This window comes from Zalophus californianus, chromosome 2, assembly GCF_009762305.2.
Source record: "Zalophus californianus isolate mZalCal1 chromosome 2, mZalCal1.pri.v2, whole genome shotgun sequence".
NCBI classification, from domain to species: Eukaryota; Metazoa; Chordata; class Mammalia; order Carnivora; family Otariidae; genus Zalophus; species Zalophus californianus.
The window spans coordinates 178610651-178627832 of record NC_045596.1 but is presented as its reverse complement, the minus strand read 5'-3'; the positions used below and the strand labels follow the sequence as shown (position 1 = coordinate 178627832).

The 17182-nt window shown below is 38.2% G+C and overlaps 2 protein-coding genes across 2 annotated transcripts; one reads left to right on the top strand and one right to left on the bottom strand.

Moving 5' to 3' along the window:
• Positions 1-3857: 3857 nt before the first annotated feature.
• On the top strand, positions 3858-6615 carry LOC113925070 (SUMO-specific isopeptidase USPL1-like). Its single transcript, XM_035726269.1, is given in 2 exon segments — positions 3858-5504; positions 5506-6615. Coding segments are annotated over 2 exon segments (2742 nt in total). The 5' UTR covers positions 3858-3872.
• A 1533-nt stretch (positions 6616-8148) lies between these two features.
• Positions 8149-8439, bottom strand: LOC113924050 (protein S100-A10-like). The gene has a single exon (XM_035726437.1). The coding sequence runs from the start codon at positions 8437-8439 to the stop codon at positions 8149-8151; it is 291 nt and encodes a 96-aa protein (XP_035582330.1).
• Between the last annotated feature and the right edge of the window lie 8743 nt (positions 8440-17182).

The following is a 17182-nucleotide window of genomic DNA, read 5'->3' as shown; positions in this document are numbered from 1 at the left end:
AAGGAAATTCAATGTGCAAAGTCTAGTTTTTATAAAAGAATAAATACACAAAAACTGGATGTCCATATGGAGAAGAAATGAATTATGACCCTTAACTCACAACATCCACACAAATTAATTCAAGATGAATAGCATAACATAAAAGTTAAAACTAAATTTTTGAGAAAGGCATAAAATCTTTGCCATTTTTGAGATAGGCAAAGATCTTTTCAAAGTACACAAAAGACACTGGCCATAAAAACATTCATAAGTTAGAATTCTTCAAAATTAAAAATTTTTGTTCATTATAGTCATATTATACCTTAAAAATGAAAAAGCAAGACACGGAGTAGGAGAGGAGAAAAACATTTAAGATTATAATGATACACACACACACACATATAAATATCAATGTTCTTCTTGCACCCAGAATATATAAAGAACTTATACAACTCAACAGCATAACAGGAAGCAATTCAGTTAAGCGTTCAAAGACTTGAGCAGATACTTTACAAAGACGACACAGGAATGACTAGCAAATAAGCATACAAAAAGGTGCTGTCATTAGTCAACTGGTAAATAAAAATTTTAAAAATGCAACAGCAGAAAATTCAAAACTATAAGCATGGTTAAATTTGAAAAGATTGATCGTATCAAACCTTGTCAATGATGTGGAATAACTGGTGAAACAATTGGTACTCTTGTTTATTGGGTGGGAATATAAAATAGTAGAGCCACTTTGGGAAAAGATGTCTTATAAAGTTAAGTGCAATTCTACTCTATAACATAACATCTCTACTTCTACAGAAATATACTGCCAAAATTTTTGTCCAGCAATGCTTGTTGTAGCTCTAGTCATCATAACTCCAGACTAGAAACAACCTAAATGTCCCTCAGATGCTGATTGGATGGATAAATACAAATTATGCAGCAGTCATACAATACTATTCAGCAATCAAAAGAAAATATTATTGTTACACTTAACAACATGCATGAGTTGATAAAGCACATTTAGTGCAAGAAGCCAGATCTAAAAGAGTATAAACTGTATGATTTCTATTCACTCACCATTGAAGAACAGACAGAAGTAATTTATTACAGCAGTGGACCCGAGAGTAGTGGTTGCCAATGGGGCAGAGAAAATTGAATGCAAAAGGACAAATGGAAACTTTCTTGGGTGACAGAAGTGTTCCAAATATTAACCGAGGTGACAGTTTCATGGATTATTACCTTCATTGAAACTCTAAACTGTGTATTTAAAACGTGTATTTTATCTCATGTAAGATATCAATTAACAGAGAAGAGGATGCAATGGAAAAAGGAGAACACAAACACATAGGGACTTGCATGCAACAGAGATAACATTGTGTCCAAAAAAATATTTAAATTGAAAAAGAACACAATATCTGTTTTCGATAAGGAAATAGAGCAACAGAATTTCTCAAATATGGCTGGTACCAATGTAAATTGCTAAAATTGCTTTGAAAAACTGGCAGTTGAGAACATTCATTTCTTTTCTTTTTTTTTGTTGTTATGTTAATCACCATACATTACATCTTTAGTTTTTGATGTAGTGTTCCATGACTCATTGTTTGTGTATAACACCCAGTGCTCCATGCAGAATGTGCCCTCTTTAATACCCATCACCAGGCTTACCCATTCCCCCCTCCCCACTAGAACCCTCAGTTTGTTTCTCAGAGTCCATCGTATCTCATGCTTCGTCTCCCCCTCCGATTTCCACCCCCTTCATTCTTCCCCTCCTGTTATCTTCTTCTTTTTATTTTTATTTTTTTTAACATATAATGTATTATTTGTTTCAGAGGTACAGAACTGTGATTCACAGTCTTGCACAATTCACAGCACTCACCATAGCACATACCCTCCCCAACGTCTATCACCCAGCCACCCCATCCCTTCCACCCCCCACCACTCCAGCAACCCTCAGTTTGTCTCCTGAGATTAAGAATTCCTCATATCAGTGAGATCATATGATACATGTCTTTCTCTAATTGACTTATTTCGCTCAGCATAACACCCTCCAGTTCCATCCACATCGTTGCAAATGGCAAGACCTCATTCCTGTTGATGGCTGCATAATATTCCATTGTATATATATATACCACTTCTTCTTTATCCATTCATCTGTCGATGGACATCTTGGCTCTTTCCACAGTTTGGCTATTGTGGACATTGCTGCTATAAATATGGGGATGCACATACCCCTTCGGATCCCTACATTTGTATCTTTGGGGTAAATACCCAGTAGTGCAATTGCTGGATCGTATGGTACCTCTATTTTCAACTGTTTGAGGAACCTCCATACTGTTTTCCAGAGTGGCTGCACCAGCTTGCATTCCCACCAACAGTGTAGGAGGGTTCCCTTTTCTCTGCATCCTCGCCAACATCTGTCGTTTCCTGACTTGTTAATTTTAGCCATTCTGACTGGTGTGAGGTGTTATCTCATTGAGGTTTTGATTTGGATTTCCCTGATGCCAAGTGATGTTGAGATATGAACAGACATTTTTCCAAAGAAGACATCCAAATGGCCAACAGACACATGAAAACATTCATTTCTATAACCAAGCAGTTTTATTCCTGGTTCTATTTTCAACAGGAATGTGTACATATGTTCACCACAAGTCATTTGCCAGAAGATTTATGGCACCACTATTAGTAAAAAGCCAAAAGTTAGAAAATAACCAAATGCCACCAACAGTAGCATACATAAGTAAATTATGATATATTCATGTAATAGAACTTTATACAATAATGAGAATAAATGATTTACAACAACATAATGGGTAAACTTCCCAAAAATAATTTTGAGCAAAATAAGTCAACAGACAGAATATATACCCTATATAAAACAAAATATCATATATAGTGCACAAAAACAGATCAAGCCCATCTATACTTTAAAGAGGGAAGTCGTGACTTGGGTAAAGAAGGAGAGGGATTGACCTCATGTGTGTAAAGGAGATTCCAAGTGCCGAACCACAAAATATCTTTCACTGGCTAGTCGAGGATCACTCAAGAGTAGTCAGCGAGTGGAAATTTATCAGGCTATATACAAGCACTGAGACCTCAATCCAATCTTAAAAAAAAAAAAAAATACTTTTTTTGTGAATTTATATACTGAATAATGCAAAGAGATATTCAACACCCTAACCTAAAAAGGCAAATGTCACATGGATGACTTTAACATGTTAATTGGTTCAGACATCCTACCACAAATTTTAGAGGCAATGTGGTTTTTTAAAAGGAATTCTGCGGCTGGGCTCAGGAGCCATTAGAACCCTGGCTCCTTTTTTTTCTAGCGGAGAGGCTGGTGGGGGAGGAGCAGGCCGAGGGGAACGTGGGTTGAACGTTGCGTGGTGTAGTGTGGACCCAGCCTGGAACAGGAGTTCCGAGCGACCCGGTGCGAAGAAGGGGAGTGCAGGCGGCAGAATTATGATTCAGGTAAAGTCCCATCAGATGGGTATTGCCCTGCTTGTAGAGAGAAGGGAAAGTTAAAAGCCTTAAAGACTTACCGAATTAGTTTTCAGGAATCTATCTTTTTGTGTGAGGATCTGCAGTGCATCTATTCTTTGGGCTCTAAATCACTTAATAACTTAATTTCTCCTGATTTGGAAGATTGTCACACTACAAATAAGCCTCAGAAAAGAAAGTTCTTGGAAACCAACTATAAAGATTCACCTCTTTTAGCAAATGCTAAAAAGACTAGAAATCATATTGTTACTGATGGTGGACAGGCTTTGAACAGCAAACATAATGGAGAAGCATATGATGAAACCTCATCGCACTTACCTGATTTACCACACAGTGGTCCACAGAATCCAGTCAGGATAGCTGATTCCTTGGAACAGAATGAGATTTTGGAGGCTGATACTGACATGGCTGCTGAAGAATATCCTACTACAGTTGATGTTTCTGGAACTGGAGGGATTTCTCCTCAAAATGAAGGATGCACATCTGAACTGGAAATGCCCTTGGAGAGCAAATGTACATCACTTTGCCAGTCTTTATGTGTCCAATGGAAAAATGCTAATGCTCTCTGTTGGTTAGATTGTATCCTATCAGCATTGGTGCACTTGGAAGGGTTAAAAAACACTGTGAATGACCTGTGCTCTAATGAGGACTCTGTGTTCCGGCAGTTGTTTATGAAGTATAATCAAGCCAATAAGCTCCTGCACAGCAACCAGTTGGATGGAATTAAAGATGGAGATTGTTAAAAACTTACTTCAGAAATATTTGCAAAGATAGAGACCTGTCTGAATGAAGTCAGAGATGAAATTTTCATTAGGCTTCAGCCTCAGCTTAGATGCACATTAGGTGATATGGAAAGCCCCGTGTTTGCACTTCCTCTGCTCTTAAAAATGGAACCCCTCATTGAAAAGCTCTTCATTTATTCTTTCTCTTGGAACTTTGAATGTTCACAGTGTGGACACAAGTATCAAAATAGACATATGAAGAATCTGGTCACTTTTACAAATGTCATCCCTGAGTGGCACCCACTTAATGCTGCCCATTTTGGTCCATGTAACAATTGCAGCAATAAGTCACAGATAAGAAAAATGGAATTGGAAAAAGTGTCTCCCGTACTCATGTTGCACTTTGTGGAAGGCTTGCCACATAACGACTTGCAGCACTATTCATTTCATTTTGAAGGCTGTCTTTATCAAATAACTTCTGTAATTCAGTACCAAGCAAATAATCATTTTATAACATGGATTTTAGATGCGGATGGAAGTTGGCTGGAATGTGATGACCTAAAAGGCCTACGTTCTGAAAGGCGTGAGAAATTTGAAGTTCTTGCTTCAGAGCTACATATTGTTATTTGGGAAAGAAAAACATCCCATATGACAGATAAAGCACCTTCCTGCCTTCCACTTAAAAAGGCTAATGATGAGCCTGCTTTCGGTGATGAGAAACCAGCCTTTCCAACATGGTGTTCTATGGGTGATGCTGCCTCTGCTGAGCCACCCTCAAGAACTCTGCCCACCGGTATGGCAGTTGCACCTAGCACTCTCTCACAGGGTGCATCTATAACTCATGGACATCATTTACTTTCAGGTCCAGAAGGTTTGGTTGACAATAATATTTTATCTTTGACACTTGAAGAAATACAGGTTAACTCTGAATGTTTTCTCGTAGAAAATGAACCTGTGGCGGAAAATGCAGGAATTGGCAAAACAAATACTTTGCAATCAGAAGAGTCACTAATGGCTTCTTTAGTATCAGCTTCGTGTGTTGAAAAGCTTACTCAAGACCAATTCGTGAATGTAAGCTTGCCATCTCAGATTGTAGGTGCAAACATGCAGTTGGCACAGCCAAGTACAGAAGACACTGTAATTACTAAACCTGTGAATACTACGCATGCTACTGACCCTATACACAGAGTAAAGCCAGTAGAAGTTGAGGGCACAGTTGTCCTAAAGAAGGACACTCCATTAAAACAATATCTTTCACCCAAAACTGAGAAATTAAAACCAGAACAAGCTGTTAAAGCTCAGGTATCTAATTTGAAAAAAAAATGAAACTGTGGCATTTTCTCAGACCATAACAGCGAAGTCAGTGCAGAATCCATCTCTGAAAGAAACTCAGAAGAAACCATTTGTAGGAAGTTGGGTTAAAGGCTTATTAAGCAAGGGTGCTTCTTTTATGCCACCTTGTGTTTCAGCTCATAGTAGAAACACTGTCACTGATTTGCAGCCTTCAGTTAAGGGGGCAAGTAATTTTGGTGGCTTTAAAACGAAAGGCATAAACCAAAAGGCTAACCGGGCATCCAAGAAAGCCAATAGGTGTGCAAGTAAGCCTCCTACAGTTAGTAACCCTCCATCAAGCCATCCATCGTGTGGTAGCACGACTTCTCGTGTATGTGCTAATGTTATTGCTGATTCAGACGCTTTGAAGAAATGTGAAAACACCTCCTATGGAGCTCACCACAGTCACGATTCTTATGTAAGAGAAAATGGTGTTTCTTCAGCAAACCATGGAGACTCAGTTGAGGGTCAGATTCATAAACTTCGTCTAAAACTTCTTAAAAAACTTAAGGCAGAAAAGAAGAAATTAGCTGCTCTTATGTTTTCCCCCCAAAAAGGAACACCTCCAACTGAAAATTTAGAACATGAGTCCCACTGTGGCTCTCCAAATGATTGTGAATCAACAGAAGACTTGTTAAAAGAACTACAGTATCAGATTGATGCTGCTGATAATAAATCTGGGTGCACCACGGTTCCGTATAGTAGTCAAAGTCATGAAGAAATTGTAGCAGAATTACTGTCTCCTACAACTGTTGTCTCAACAGAGCACTCAGAAAATGGGGAGGCTGACTTTAGGTATTTAGAAATGGGAGATGACCACATCCCAGCACCAGTGTCTAGTGAATTAAATGATATTCCCCAAAACACACATCTGAGACAGGACCATAATTACTGTAGCCCCACCAAGAAAAATCAATGTGAAGTTCAGCCAGACTCACTGACAAATAATGTCTGCATTAGGACATTGAACTTGGAAAGTTCCATGAAGACTAATATTTTTGATGAGTTTTTTTCCACTTCAACATTAAATTCTTTAGCAAATGACACATTAGACTTACCTCATTTTGATGAATATCTGTTTGAGAGTTGTTGAGTGCATGTTACCTCTCTTTAGTTTAATATTTATTACTGCTCTTGGGAAAACTTTGTATGTTATTAGGTATTGTTTACACATTGGCCTTGTCATGAACAAAAATGTAAGCTACTGAAGGCTTTCCTTTGGTTCTCCTCACAAAGCATGTAATCTGTTTTACAAATTAAAATAATCAAAAACTGAAAAAAAAAAAAGAACCCTGGCTCCAATTCCAGTTAAAATGTAATTTTTATCTGATTATTTAATATTTGTAAGCATTAACCTTTCCATCCATAAAGTGAGAGCATTATGTTAGCTGATCTACATGGTTATTTCTACCTGTAAAATTCTTTGAATCTGTTGTACAAGATAGATAAAAATCTTTTAATTTTTCATGCAATTAAAATATAGAATGCTAATATACTATTTAATATTTTTATTTAATTGTCAATAATCTCTTAAGTACTTACCAAGAGAGAAAAATAATTTGTTAAACTCTTCATCCCTTTGGACTTGGCAGTAGCTAACATTTTGATTAAATTGTAAATGAGGTCTATTGAAAAGCAAAGGAAATCTCAAGAGTTGCTTAATGCCAGTAGCATTTGTAGGGTCCAGGTTTCTCTAAATTTCACTGTGATTTCATTATATGAGGTTTAAAATATTCATATAAGGCTTCTGTTTAGAGGAACAATTATCCTGTCTTTATTTTTATGGTTTCTAAATGCCACATTAACTGCATTGGTATCGATTCAGATAATAAAATAGCAATCAGTATTCAATGAATTGGATAATTTTCTTATATATGTGAGGACATAGTGTCTATGTGCTTTTATACCCATGTTTTTATTTCAGCTCCCAGGACACCTTTCTTTCACAACCCATTAAGTTTCTCAGTGTGTGGAAGCTTTTGGATTATTTAGCTTATCATAATAAAACAGTCCATTCAATATAATCCCTAGAAAAGGTAAACCACATCTAAAATGATTTTTATTTATTCCTCCTTTTTATAGTAATAAAATGATGTCTATTGGTTCTACAAATGCACTAATAAACATTTTTAGGAAAAATTTGTAGGCATCGTGACTTTTAATTTTTGTTCTCATTCTAGAGCCAATAAATTTATATATTAGGATTCTTCTCATTGCCAAAAAGACAAAACAAAACAAAAATTAAAGATTTCCATACCTAAAACTACAAATGTTAGGAAAGCAATAAACTTCATGGAACAAGAACTATTAAAATTTATAGCAGGCAACTATCATGAATTTTCGCCTTTGAAATTGACCTATCCAACCTTTTTTTTTTTTTTGAGGAACTAAAAAAAGGAATTTGTTTATTGAGGGCAAGAGGGTGCAAGCAATATAAAAATCAATAGTTTATCTGACCTTTCTTTCTCTGCTTCTCAAATGGGGCTTGGATTTTATTTGTACATTTTCTGAGGGTCCCAATCTGCTCATGGAATCCTTTATACAGGGGGAAGCTGTGGGACAGATTTCTAAAGAGACCCTTCGGGAGAACTCTCATTATGCGGGCGGGAGTGTTGCTCCACGTTGCCTACTTCTTTCCCTTCTGCTTCATGTGTATTACAAAATAGTCATTGCACGCGATGGTGAGCCCAGCAATTAGTGAGAAGCTCTGGAAGCCCACTTTGCCAGCTCGGCGCTGGCCCGGGTCCTTCATTAGTTTGTCCACGGCCAGAGGGTCTTTTTGATTTTCCAAAAATCCAGGGAACTCCTTTTCCATGAGTACTCTCAGGTCCTCCTTTTTTAAGTAGCCTTTATCCCCAGCAAACTTGTGAAACGTGAACATCATGATTTCCATGGCATGTTCCGTTTGAGATGGCATTTTGGTGAGGTCTGTTGAAACCTTGGCCCGAGGCATGGCGGGGATGATTGGCTGGCTGGGACGCATGGCCAGTTCTATCCAACCTTTTAAGCAGAGGATTGCTGTTTCCATTAAACTACTCTCTTGGTTGCTATAGGCCTGACTTGGTGGATTGGAAAAGACAACTTTTGTGAGACCCATCCTTACCCTTTCCTGTCATTTCCTAAAGCAGATTTTAAGAATCCAGGGTCACATGAAGCTGTAACATTGGAGCTCTATACTCATCTTTCTACCAACAACTTCACTTGAAGTTTCATGTTCACAAATCCAATGTGCACAAAACAGAAGTCATCCTCTCACATCTGTCCTTAATGTGTTCACAAAGGACTCAATTTGCCTGAGTTCATGTTTCCACGAGAAGGGACAAACTAGGGCTCACACTTCTGCCTCTCTCTGCTGCTTATGTAATTGCTGTCTTTGCAAGAAGAAACCTGGTCTGCTTGGTTGAGCTCCTTCAGGGCTTCTGTTTTAGTCAATCTACTTGCAGGGAGGATGCTCTCAAATTTGCTTTCCCCCAATACATCTCTGAGGGAGATGTCCCAGTAACAATTCTGCTTATGACTGCTTGGGTAAATCTGTTTAATTCAGGGGTAAAGATTAGAAGTGCATTGTGCCCACAGATGTAATTGGCACACTTCAATTTAGCCTAATCTATAATTACTATTTTGATCTCCACTCATTCTATTCCTATCTGTCTATTTTAGGGAGAGGGGAGGGTGTTAGGCAAATAGCAGGTTTACCAAATCGTGTGTGTGTGTGTGTGTGTGTGTGCACTTATTATTGAGATAAATCAAATACCATAGTATTTACCCTTTAAAAATACAGAATTCAGTGGGTGTTGGTGTATCACAAAGTTGGGCAACAATCACCACTACAGAATTCTAGAACATTTTCATCATCCCGAAGAGGAAATATTATACCTATTAGCAGTCATCCCCCTCTGCCTTCTCCTCTACTCCCTGTTCACTACTAATTTACTGTCTGGCTCTATGGCCTTGCTTATTCTGGACATTTTATAAAAGCAGAATCATACACCATGTGGCCTTTTGGGTCTGGCTTCTTTTACTTAACATCATGCTTTCAAGGTTCATCCAGGTTGTGGCATGAATCTGTACTTCATTCCTTTTTATGTTGAAAAATATTTCATTGCATAGATATACTCATTTTGTTAGTCCACTCATCAGTTGATGGATATTTCTATTTTTTGGATTTATGAATTCTATGAATATTTGTGTACAAGTATTTTTATGGACGTATATTTTCAGTTATCCTGGGTATATATCTAGGAGTGGAATTTTCAGGCTATATGGTAACTCTATGTTTAACTTTTTGAGAAACTATCACTCTTTTTCCAAAGTGGCTTACCAATTTCCTTTCCCACCAGCCAAATTTGAGGGTTCCAATTTTTCCACATCCTCACCAAAGCTTGTTGTTATCCATCTTTTTTGTATATGGTGTGAGAAAGGAGTCCTAACCTATATTTTAATCATTTTCAACTTGAGAGAGAAGGAAAGGGCCATTATTCACCGGTCCTCTATAAATTCAACAATTACAGTATTAATGCTGATGACTGCAACTTTTTTTTTTTAATAAATTCAGTCTTCCACTCTCCTCTGAGCTCTGGTTGTCTCTATGTAACTTCATATTTCCATCCTTCATTGGCAATTGGATGTTTTATATACCTTTTAGTGAAGAACCATATGACCAAATTCTAGGAATTCTTTCAAACATAATTTGAGTTAAACAATCCTCATAACAAGCCTTATAGTCCGTCACACCACCTTCTCCCCTGGAGGATAGAGGTTGCCTCTGAACTGCGCCTGTTTCCAATCTTATCTTCTTTATAGCCCATCCTCCAGAAAAGCCAGATTGACAGTCTTTAAACACAGAACAAATCAAGTCACTCCACTCTATGACTTACTCCATGGCTTCCTCCCGGAGAGTGATTTTGTCTCTGAGGAGAAATGTGTCAATGCTTGGAGATATTTTTTTATTGTCACAGTGAAGGGGAGGTGCTATGGGCATCTAAGTGTGTAGATGATAAGTATGCTACTAAAGATCCTAAACATCCATTATCTGGCCTCAAATTTTAGTAATACCACTGTTGAGATACCCTGTATTTCACTTAGAATAAAATCCAAAATCCCTACCATGGACTAGAGAGCTCTCATAATCCTTGCTTGCCTCTCAGATCTCACTTCCCATTTACCACCTCAATCAGTATACTTGATCCACACATCGTGTTTCTTTAACATACAAAACTATTTTCTGAATCAAAGCCTGTAAACTCTTTGCTTTGCACAGAATACTCTCCCTCCAGATTTTTGCCTGGATGACTCCTCGTTATCACCCAGGCCTCTGTTCAAGCATAGCCTCCTTAGAGATTCAAGTCCTCAGAGCCACAGAGAAGATAGCATTTTAGAAGAGGGGATTACAAGGGGATCACAGCTAGAAGAAACTGATGATAAAGAAAATGAAGGAATTGTTGGCCATCTTTATAAATAGCATATGTTGAATAGCTGAAATAAGTAGTGCATGCAGTCTTTTTGAAGGTTGAGCAGCCTCCCATGGGCAATGACATACATAAATAAATGTTAACTGAGGCACCTGGGTTAAGTGTCTAACCTCTTGATTTTGGCTCAGGTCATGATCTCAGGGATGTAAGATCCGGCCATGCGTCATAGGGCTCCATGCTGGGCATGGAGCCTGCTTAAACTTCTCTCTCTCCCTCTCCCTCATGAATGAATGAATGAACGAACGTACATATGTACATATGTATGTATTATGTTTGTTAACTCATGGCTGGGAATTGCTGGGTGGACATGATAGAATGTCAGTAGGAGAACAGATTGAGATTCCCATTAGGATTCAAACTGGATTGGAGGAACGGTGAGGGAAGTGAAGAAGGTGCTTACAGAGTGTGGGAAATATGAAAAGGGGGTCATTGAGTAAGGTAGAAAAATGAGTAAGGTAGGTCAAAGAGTAAGGTAGAAAAATGTTTCATGAAAGCAAAGGGATACAGGGTGTGGACAGCGAATTATTTCAGAGATTCAGATTTTAAGGCAGTAATTCCCACTGATGATTAGATACAAATTTAGCTATCCCAGTGAAGACAAAAAGAATTACACAGAAATCCATGGAGCCTAAGAGATAAAACAAGCAAACAAACAAACAAACAAAAACTGTTCCAGGAGTGACAGAAGAGTTAACACATAAATATTCAATTCCCCAATGAGGATGACAGGAGATCAGGGTGAAAAAACTTCAGATTTTGAGCTGAAGTTAATCAAGAAGGTGTCAAGAGGGACCGAACGTTCTTATATGCAAAGTCACATCAATTAATAGTGGTTGCCTGGAACACTGACTATATTGAGAATGATAGAATGATTCTATGGCTTGACCAGGTTCAGCAGGAAAGAGGAGTTCTTGAGAATGGAGGGAAGAAGTGGTGTATCTCTTCTGGGTATTCCTCATTGTTATAATAGGAAATACCTCAGAGATTGAAAAAGTACAAAAAGTGTAATACTAAGGCATGGAAATCCTAGACTGCAAGTACGGGGGAGCTAATTATCAGGCAACATCATGTAAAAGAAAGTGTAGAGAAGAGCAAAGAGAATGTTGATTCTCTTTTCTGAAACCAGCACAGTGGTGAGGTTCTGGGATGCAGGGCTTCTGTGTGAGAGAGTTGATGGGGAATTGATCCAAGTGGGGTTAGGGAGTCAGAGGAAGACTTGGAGTCAGGTGAGGAGGGGAGGTTAAGCTTTTTGAGCACATAGCTTAGATAAAATCCACCCTTTGGACAACGTATAACTCAGAGGCTTTTATGAGAATGAGTTTTGGTGTGAAAAGCCAGGCCTCTTTCCTGTCTTAGTGCAATGTGACTGTGTGTCAGAGAGACTCTTTTCTTCTCCACATTTTCCTCAAAGGGCAAAAGAAGGATGTTTCGTTTGTTTGTTTAATTGCAATGCAACATCTCACCCAGATATCCTTACCCTCTGAGTCAAAGTTGGATTTGACACAAAGGTTATCATTAAGCCCCATTACTTTTTTAAGCTGTTTTTAAGTTGTTTTGTGTTGATTTCCATTACATAAATACCATCAAAGAAAAGACCTAAGATTTGATTATCAGTTAAAATGTCACTTGAACTGAAAAGCAGTGGGTGGAAAAGCTCAAGAGCCACTTATGATTTTAAAACTGAGCAGACAAAGCTTGTTGAGTAAATGTTGCTTTTAAACATCACATTAGTTTTGCTATCTAGATGAAGGGAAATGATATTATGGATGGTCCTTCCAGTACTGAAATTACAGTTGTTTATAATTTTGACATGTCTTCCTGAAACACATATGATGCTCTTTAGAGGGAATCTAGCCTGGATGCACTTCTAATATCTTACGTCACTATAAAAAGGTCATAAAAGACCTCCACATTTTTATTCACAGATATGTAGCTAGCTTCATACTGTATGAAAGATTAATATTCTACCAGCACCTACTGGACAACAATAATAAATGTCTTTGGTGAAATTTACTTATGATATGACTGACATTATTTTTCCAGGCCTAAAGGTCTCGTAGAATGAGGCCACTCTAGATAGGATAGGCTTTCCCCTGGTAATATTAGTTGTTTACAAAGCTTTTCCTAAAGCTGAGTCAGATTCACATATTTTTCTATCATACAGACAATTACTTCCAAGCCCTTGGGAGCATTGTCAGTAAGCACTTTCTCTCATGCCCACACTTCATGGATTCCTAGGGAAGACTCATGCTTATTTGACCATGGAATAAATATGTTTAGCCATAATAGAAGTTATATTTTCAATTCCCAAGAGGTAAAAGAGGCAAGTCTATCATTATTAGCAGCTTTCTCTTTTCTGCATACTACTCAAATACATAGTATTACCAAGATATATGGTTGTAATTTTCCAAGAAATAAAGCATTAAAATGACATGTAGAGATAAACCAACGTTATCATGATACAATAAAATATGAACTCTGTAAATAAATTTTTACATGATATTGCTTATTGTTTTATTATTTAACATCTCTTCAGAATGGATAGTGTGCTAAGAGCTATCTGTCTCAATAGAATATTACAACACACATCCATTTTCTCTAGGAACTTATATATAAAATAATCTAAAGAAGGTAATTTTGAAAATTCAAAGTATATTGGATTTAACACACACATACAATAAAAAAGCAACTTATAATACTGGCGATTCATTTAAAATTTTAAGACCTCGTTAAAATGAAGAAAGTAAAAACTTTAGCATAAAAGATCAAAAGCGCAAGTCACATGTGTTACACGTCAGTTACATATCAAACATTAGGGAAGAACTGTGGATTTGCTCAGAGTATTCATTCTGAAGGACACAAAAGACACTTGCTTATATGCAAATGTATGAATTTATATCTTCGTTTTTCAGCTAAAGGTAAGTATCAGATAGGAAAGATAAATATTAGATTCCTGAATTATGTTTACTTTAAAAGTCTATTTCCAGGGGCACCTGGGTGGCTCAGACGGTTAGGCGTCTGCCTTCGGCTCAGGTCATGATCTCAGGGTCCTGGGATCGAGCCCCACATCGGGCTCCCTGCTCGGTGGGGAGCCTCCTTCTCCCTCTGCCTCTCCCTGCTGCTTCCTCTGCTTGTGCTCTCTCTCTGTCAAAAGTAAATTTTAAAAAAAGTAAAAAAAAATAAATTTAAATAAATTTAAAAAAGTCTATTTCCAAAGTCAACAAAGTACTATTTTTACCTTGTTTAAGATCCTACTCAGTGGAGCCTAAAAATGATGTAATAACAGGTGAAATGTAGTAACATGCCTGCATTTGTCACTCACACTGCATGACCATGCATGTTGGCTCTGGCTCTGCTCCTAGTTACTGTCTTTCTAGGGCTCAGGCTGAGGGGGCAGTCCCCATCTGCCCATGGAGATCTCCTGGAAGACAGAAGAGAGGGTAGGGAAGGAAACAGCTAGAAAAAACAAGACCTCAGTGTGGTGGGGGAAATGATTCTCTCATGGGAAGGGAAACGTCATAGGGAGGAAAGTAAATCTATGAAGAGTAAACCAAGCTAGCCCAATATATTAATATAATTTTTACTTGATACCCTATTCTGAGTGAGGAGGCAGAGAATTTGGACAGAGAAACTAAAATGGACAAATTTTAACTGTTTCTTTATTCTTCACCTTCTCTGGCCCATCTCCTAGGTTTTTAAGTTGTCTTCTGATTTACTGCCTGTTTTCAATTAAATCCCTCATCTCTGTGTTTATGCCTTTTCCTGATACACTGGCTGTTCAGTTTATCTTCAGTTCAGTTAAACTTCACCATTCTTACTCATAAATCTACCCAAAACTTCTTAGGAAGAAAGGCCAGAGGTTCTCTTTTTGGCATACAGGTTGTATTTATATACCACAAACTTTGCAGTTTTTCTTTTAAGGTCCATTTATAGAATTATTATGGAATAATTTTTCTGAAACAAATATAATCTAGAGTGATAAATCTCTGTATTATAATGTCATCCATCCTAAGTTTACACAGACAAGCTGTGGAGCCAACCTATTTTGTTGGTCCCAATGGATAAACTTTCACAAGCAAACGTATAGCTCTATACCAAGTTGGTAGGAAGCATTCTTTTATTTAAAAATCGAGTATTGATGAATACATCTGGAACAAATATTTTCCAAGTGTATAGTACTGGCAGATATTTTGCAATAGAACAAAATAAGGAATATAAAAAACTAGAATGGAATGTGAATAAAAATGGCTTTTTGTTGCACCTAACAGAATTGTTATACTTAGATGATTTTTTTAAATGAGAATACATAAAATAGTTTAAGCAAAGAATAGTGAGGGGCTCTGGGTGGCTCAGTCAGTTAACCCTCTGACTCTTGATTTTGGCTCAGGTCATGATCTCAGGGTCATGAGATCCAGCCCCCATTGGGCTCCACACTGGGCTTGGAGCCTGCTTAGGATTGTCTCTCTCCCTCTCTCTCTGGCTCCCCCAGACGCCGCCTCACCCCAGCGCATGCACACATGTTCTTTCTCTCTTTCTCAAAAAAAGAAAAAAAAAAATAGTGACCTGACTCTTTATCTACACAATGTGTTTTTTTATCTGTTCAACAGGGTGTTTCTCCAGAACCCCTGGTGATAGGCAAGGACTGGTGTAGGGCAGGGATCACCCTTACTCCTCTTTGTTCTCAGAAATCAGAAGCTTCATTTTTTTCTGTCCTCTAGTGTATGTTATTCACAACATAAAGTAACTATTACCTATCAGAATTATTTTCAGCTGGTTAGAAAGGGCATGTGCTGTGGATCTCAGGTGGGGAGCGGGATTGGGATGGGATGGATAGAAGACACTGATGAGTTTTTCATTATAGGTGTAATTTTCCCTAAAATTACCTGTAAGTTTTAGGCACATTGCTCAATGGACAAATACATTTATGGTCTCCTCAGTTCTATGACACTGTTCATTTTTCCCTGTTTGCATAACTATAATGTATTGGTTTGCAAACTGACCTTCAGTACACGGAGGGCAAGGAGAGACCTAAGAAAGAGGCAGTTCACTCCAAATCAGTAGGGGGCAGGTTTAAAAGTGAGGGAACTTGCATATGAGCCTTGTCTTGGGCAGCCCTGGGATGAGTAGATCTCTGCACCTGCCGGCCAAGATCTCTCTCTGTCTCTCTCTCAAGGCCATGACCTTAAAAATGGCTCTGGTTGTGGGAATGGTGGGCAGATATACATTCCAAGGACAGGAAAGGGGTTGAGAAGCCTCTGATTGCTCCGGCTCCAGCTGCCAGGTCACCGGTGGTCACATTCGTTCAATGACTCCTCCAATAGAATGTTATTGAGTTAAAGGATCATCTGTTCCCATCACAATCCTGAGTTATAATGCAAATTAACATTAAGTTCCATTATCTTGAGACCATGCCTGTATCCAATGCTTCCTTCTCCAATTTTGGTCTCCATTCAGTGATTTCATTTAAAATATGTTCAGGATCCGGGGCACCTGGGTAGCTCAGTCATTGAAGCAGCTGCCTTCAGCTCAGGTCATGATCCTGGAATCCCGGGATTGAGTCCCGCATCAGGCTCCCTGCTCGGCAGGGAGTCTTCTTCCCCCTCTGACCCTCCCTCATCTCATGCTCTCTCTCTCATTCTCTCTCAGGTAAATAAATAAAACCTTTAAAAATAAATAAAATAAAATATGTTCAGGATCCTACTGTATACAGGCACACTTCTGTACGCTGGGAATACATACTAGAAGCCGGCAATATTCCTGGTCTTTATCCTCTGTTTGGGAGTAGTGGTAGAGTGTGGATACAGGGTCAAGAATGGTCAAAAGTGTACTTCTGGTGCAGTTCAAATGGATTTTCTGGAAAACCAATCTGGCTAAGACAGGAAAGGGGATGGGCATGGGGGAGTACAGTTGACCCTTGAACAGTGTTGGGTTCGGGGCCCCCACCCTCTGCACAGTTGAAAATCTGCATGTAACTTTTGATTCCCCCCATACTTACCTACTAACAACCAACCATTGATCAGAAGCTTTACCAATGACATAAACAGACAACACATATTGTGTATGTTATACATATTATATAATGTATCCTTACAATAGAGTAAACTAAAGAAAAAATGTTATTAAAATAATAAGTCGTGGATGAAACTGGAGGGTGTTATGCTGAGTGGAATAAGTCAATCAGCGAAAGAC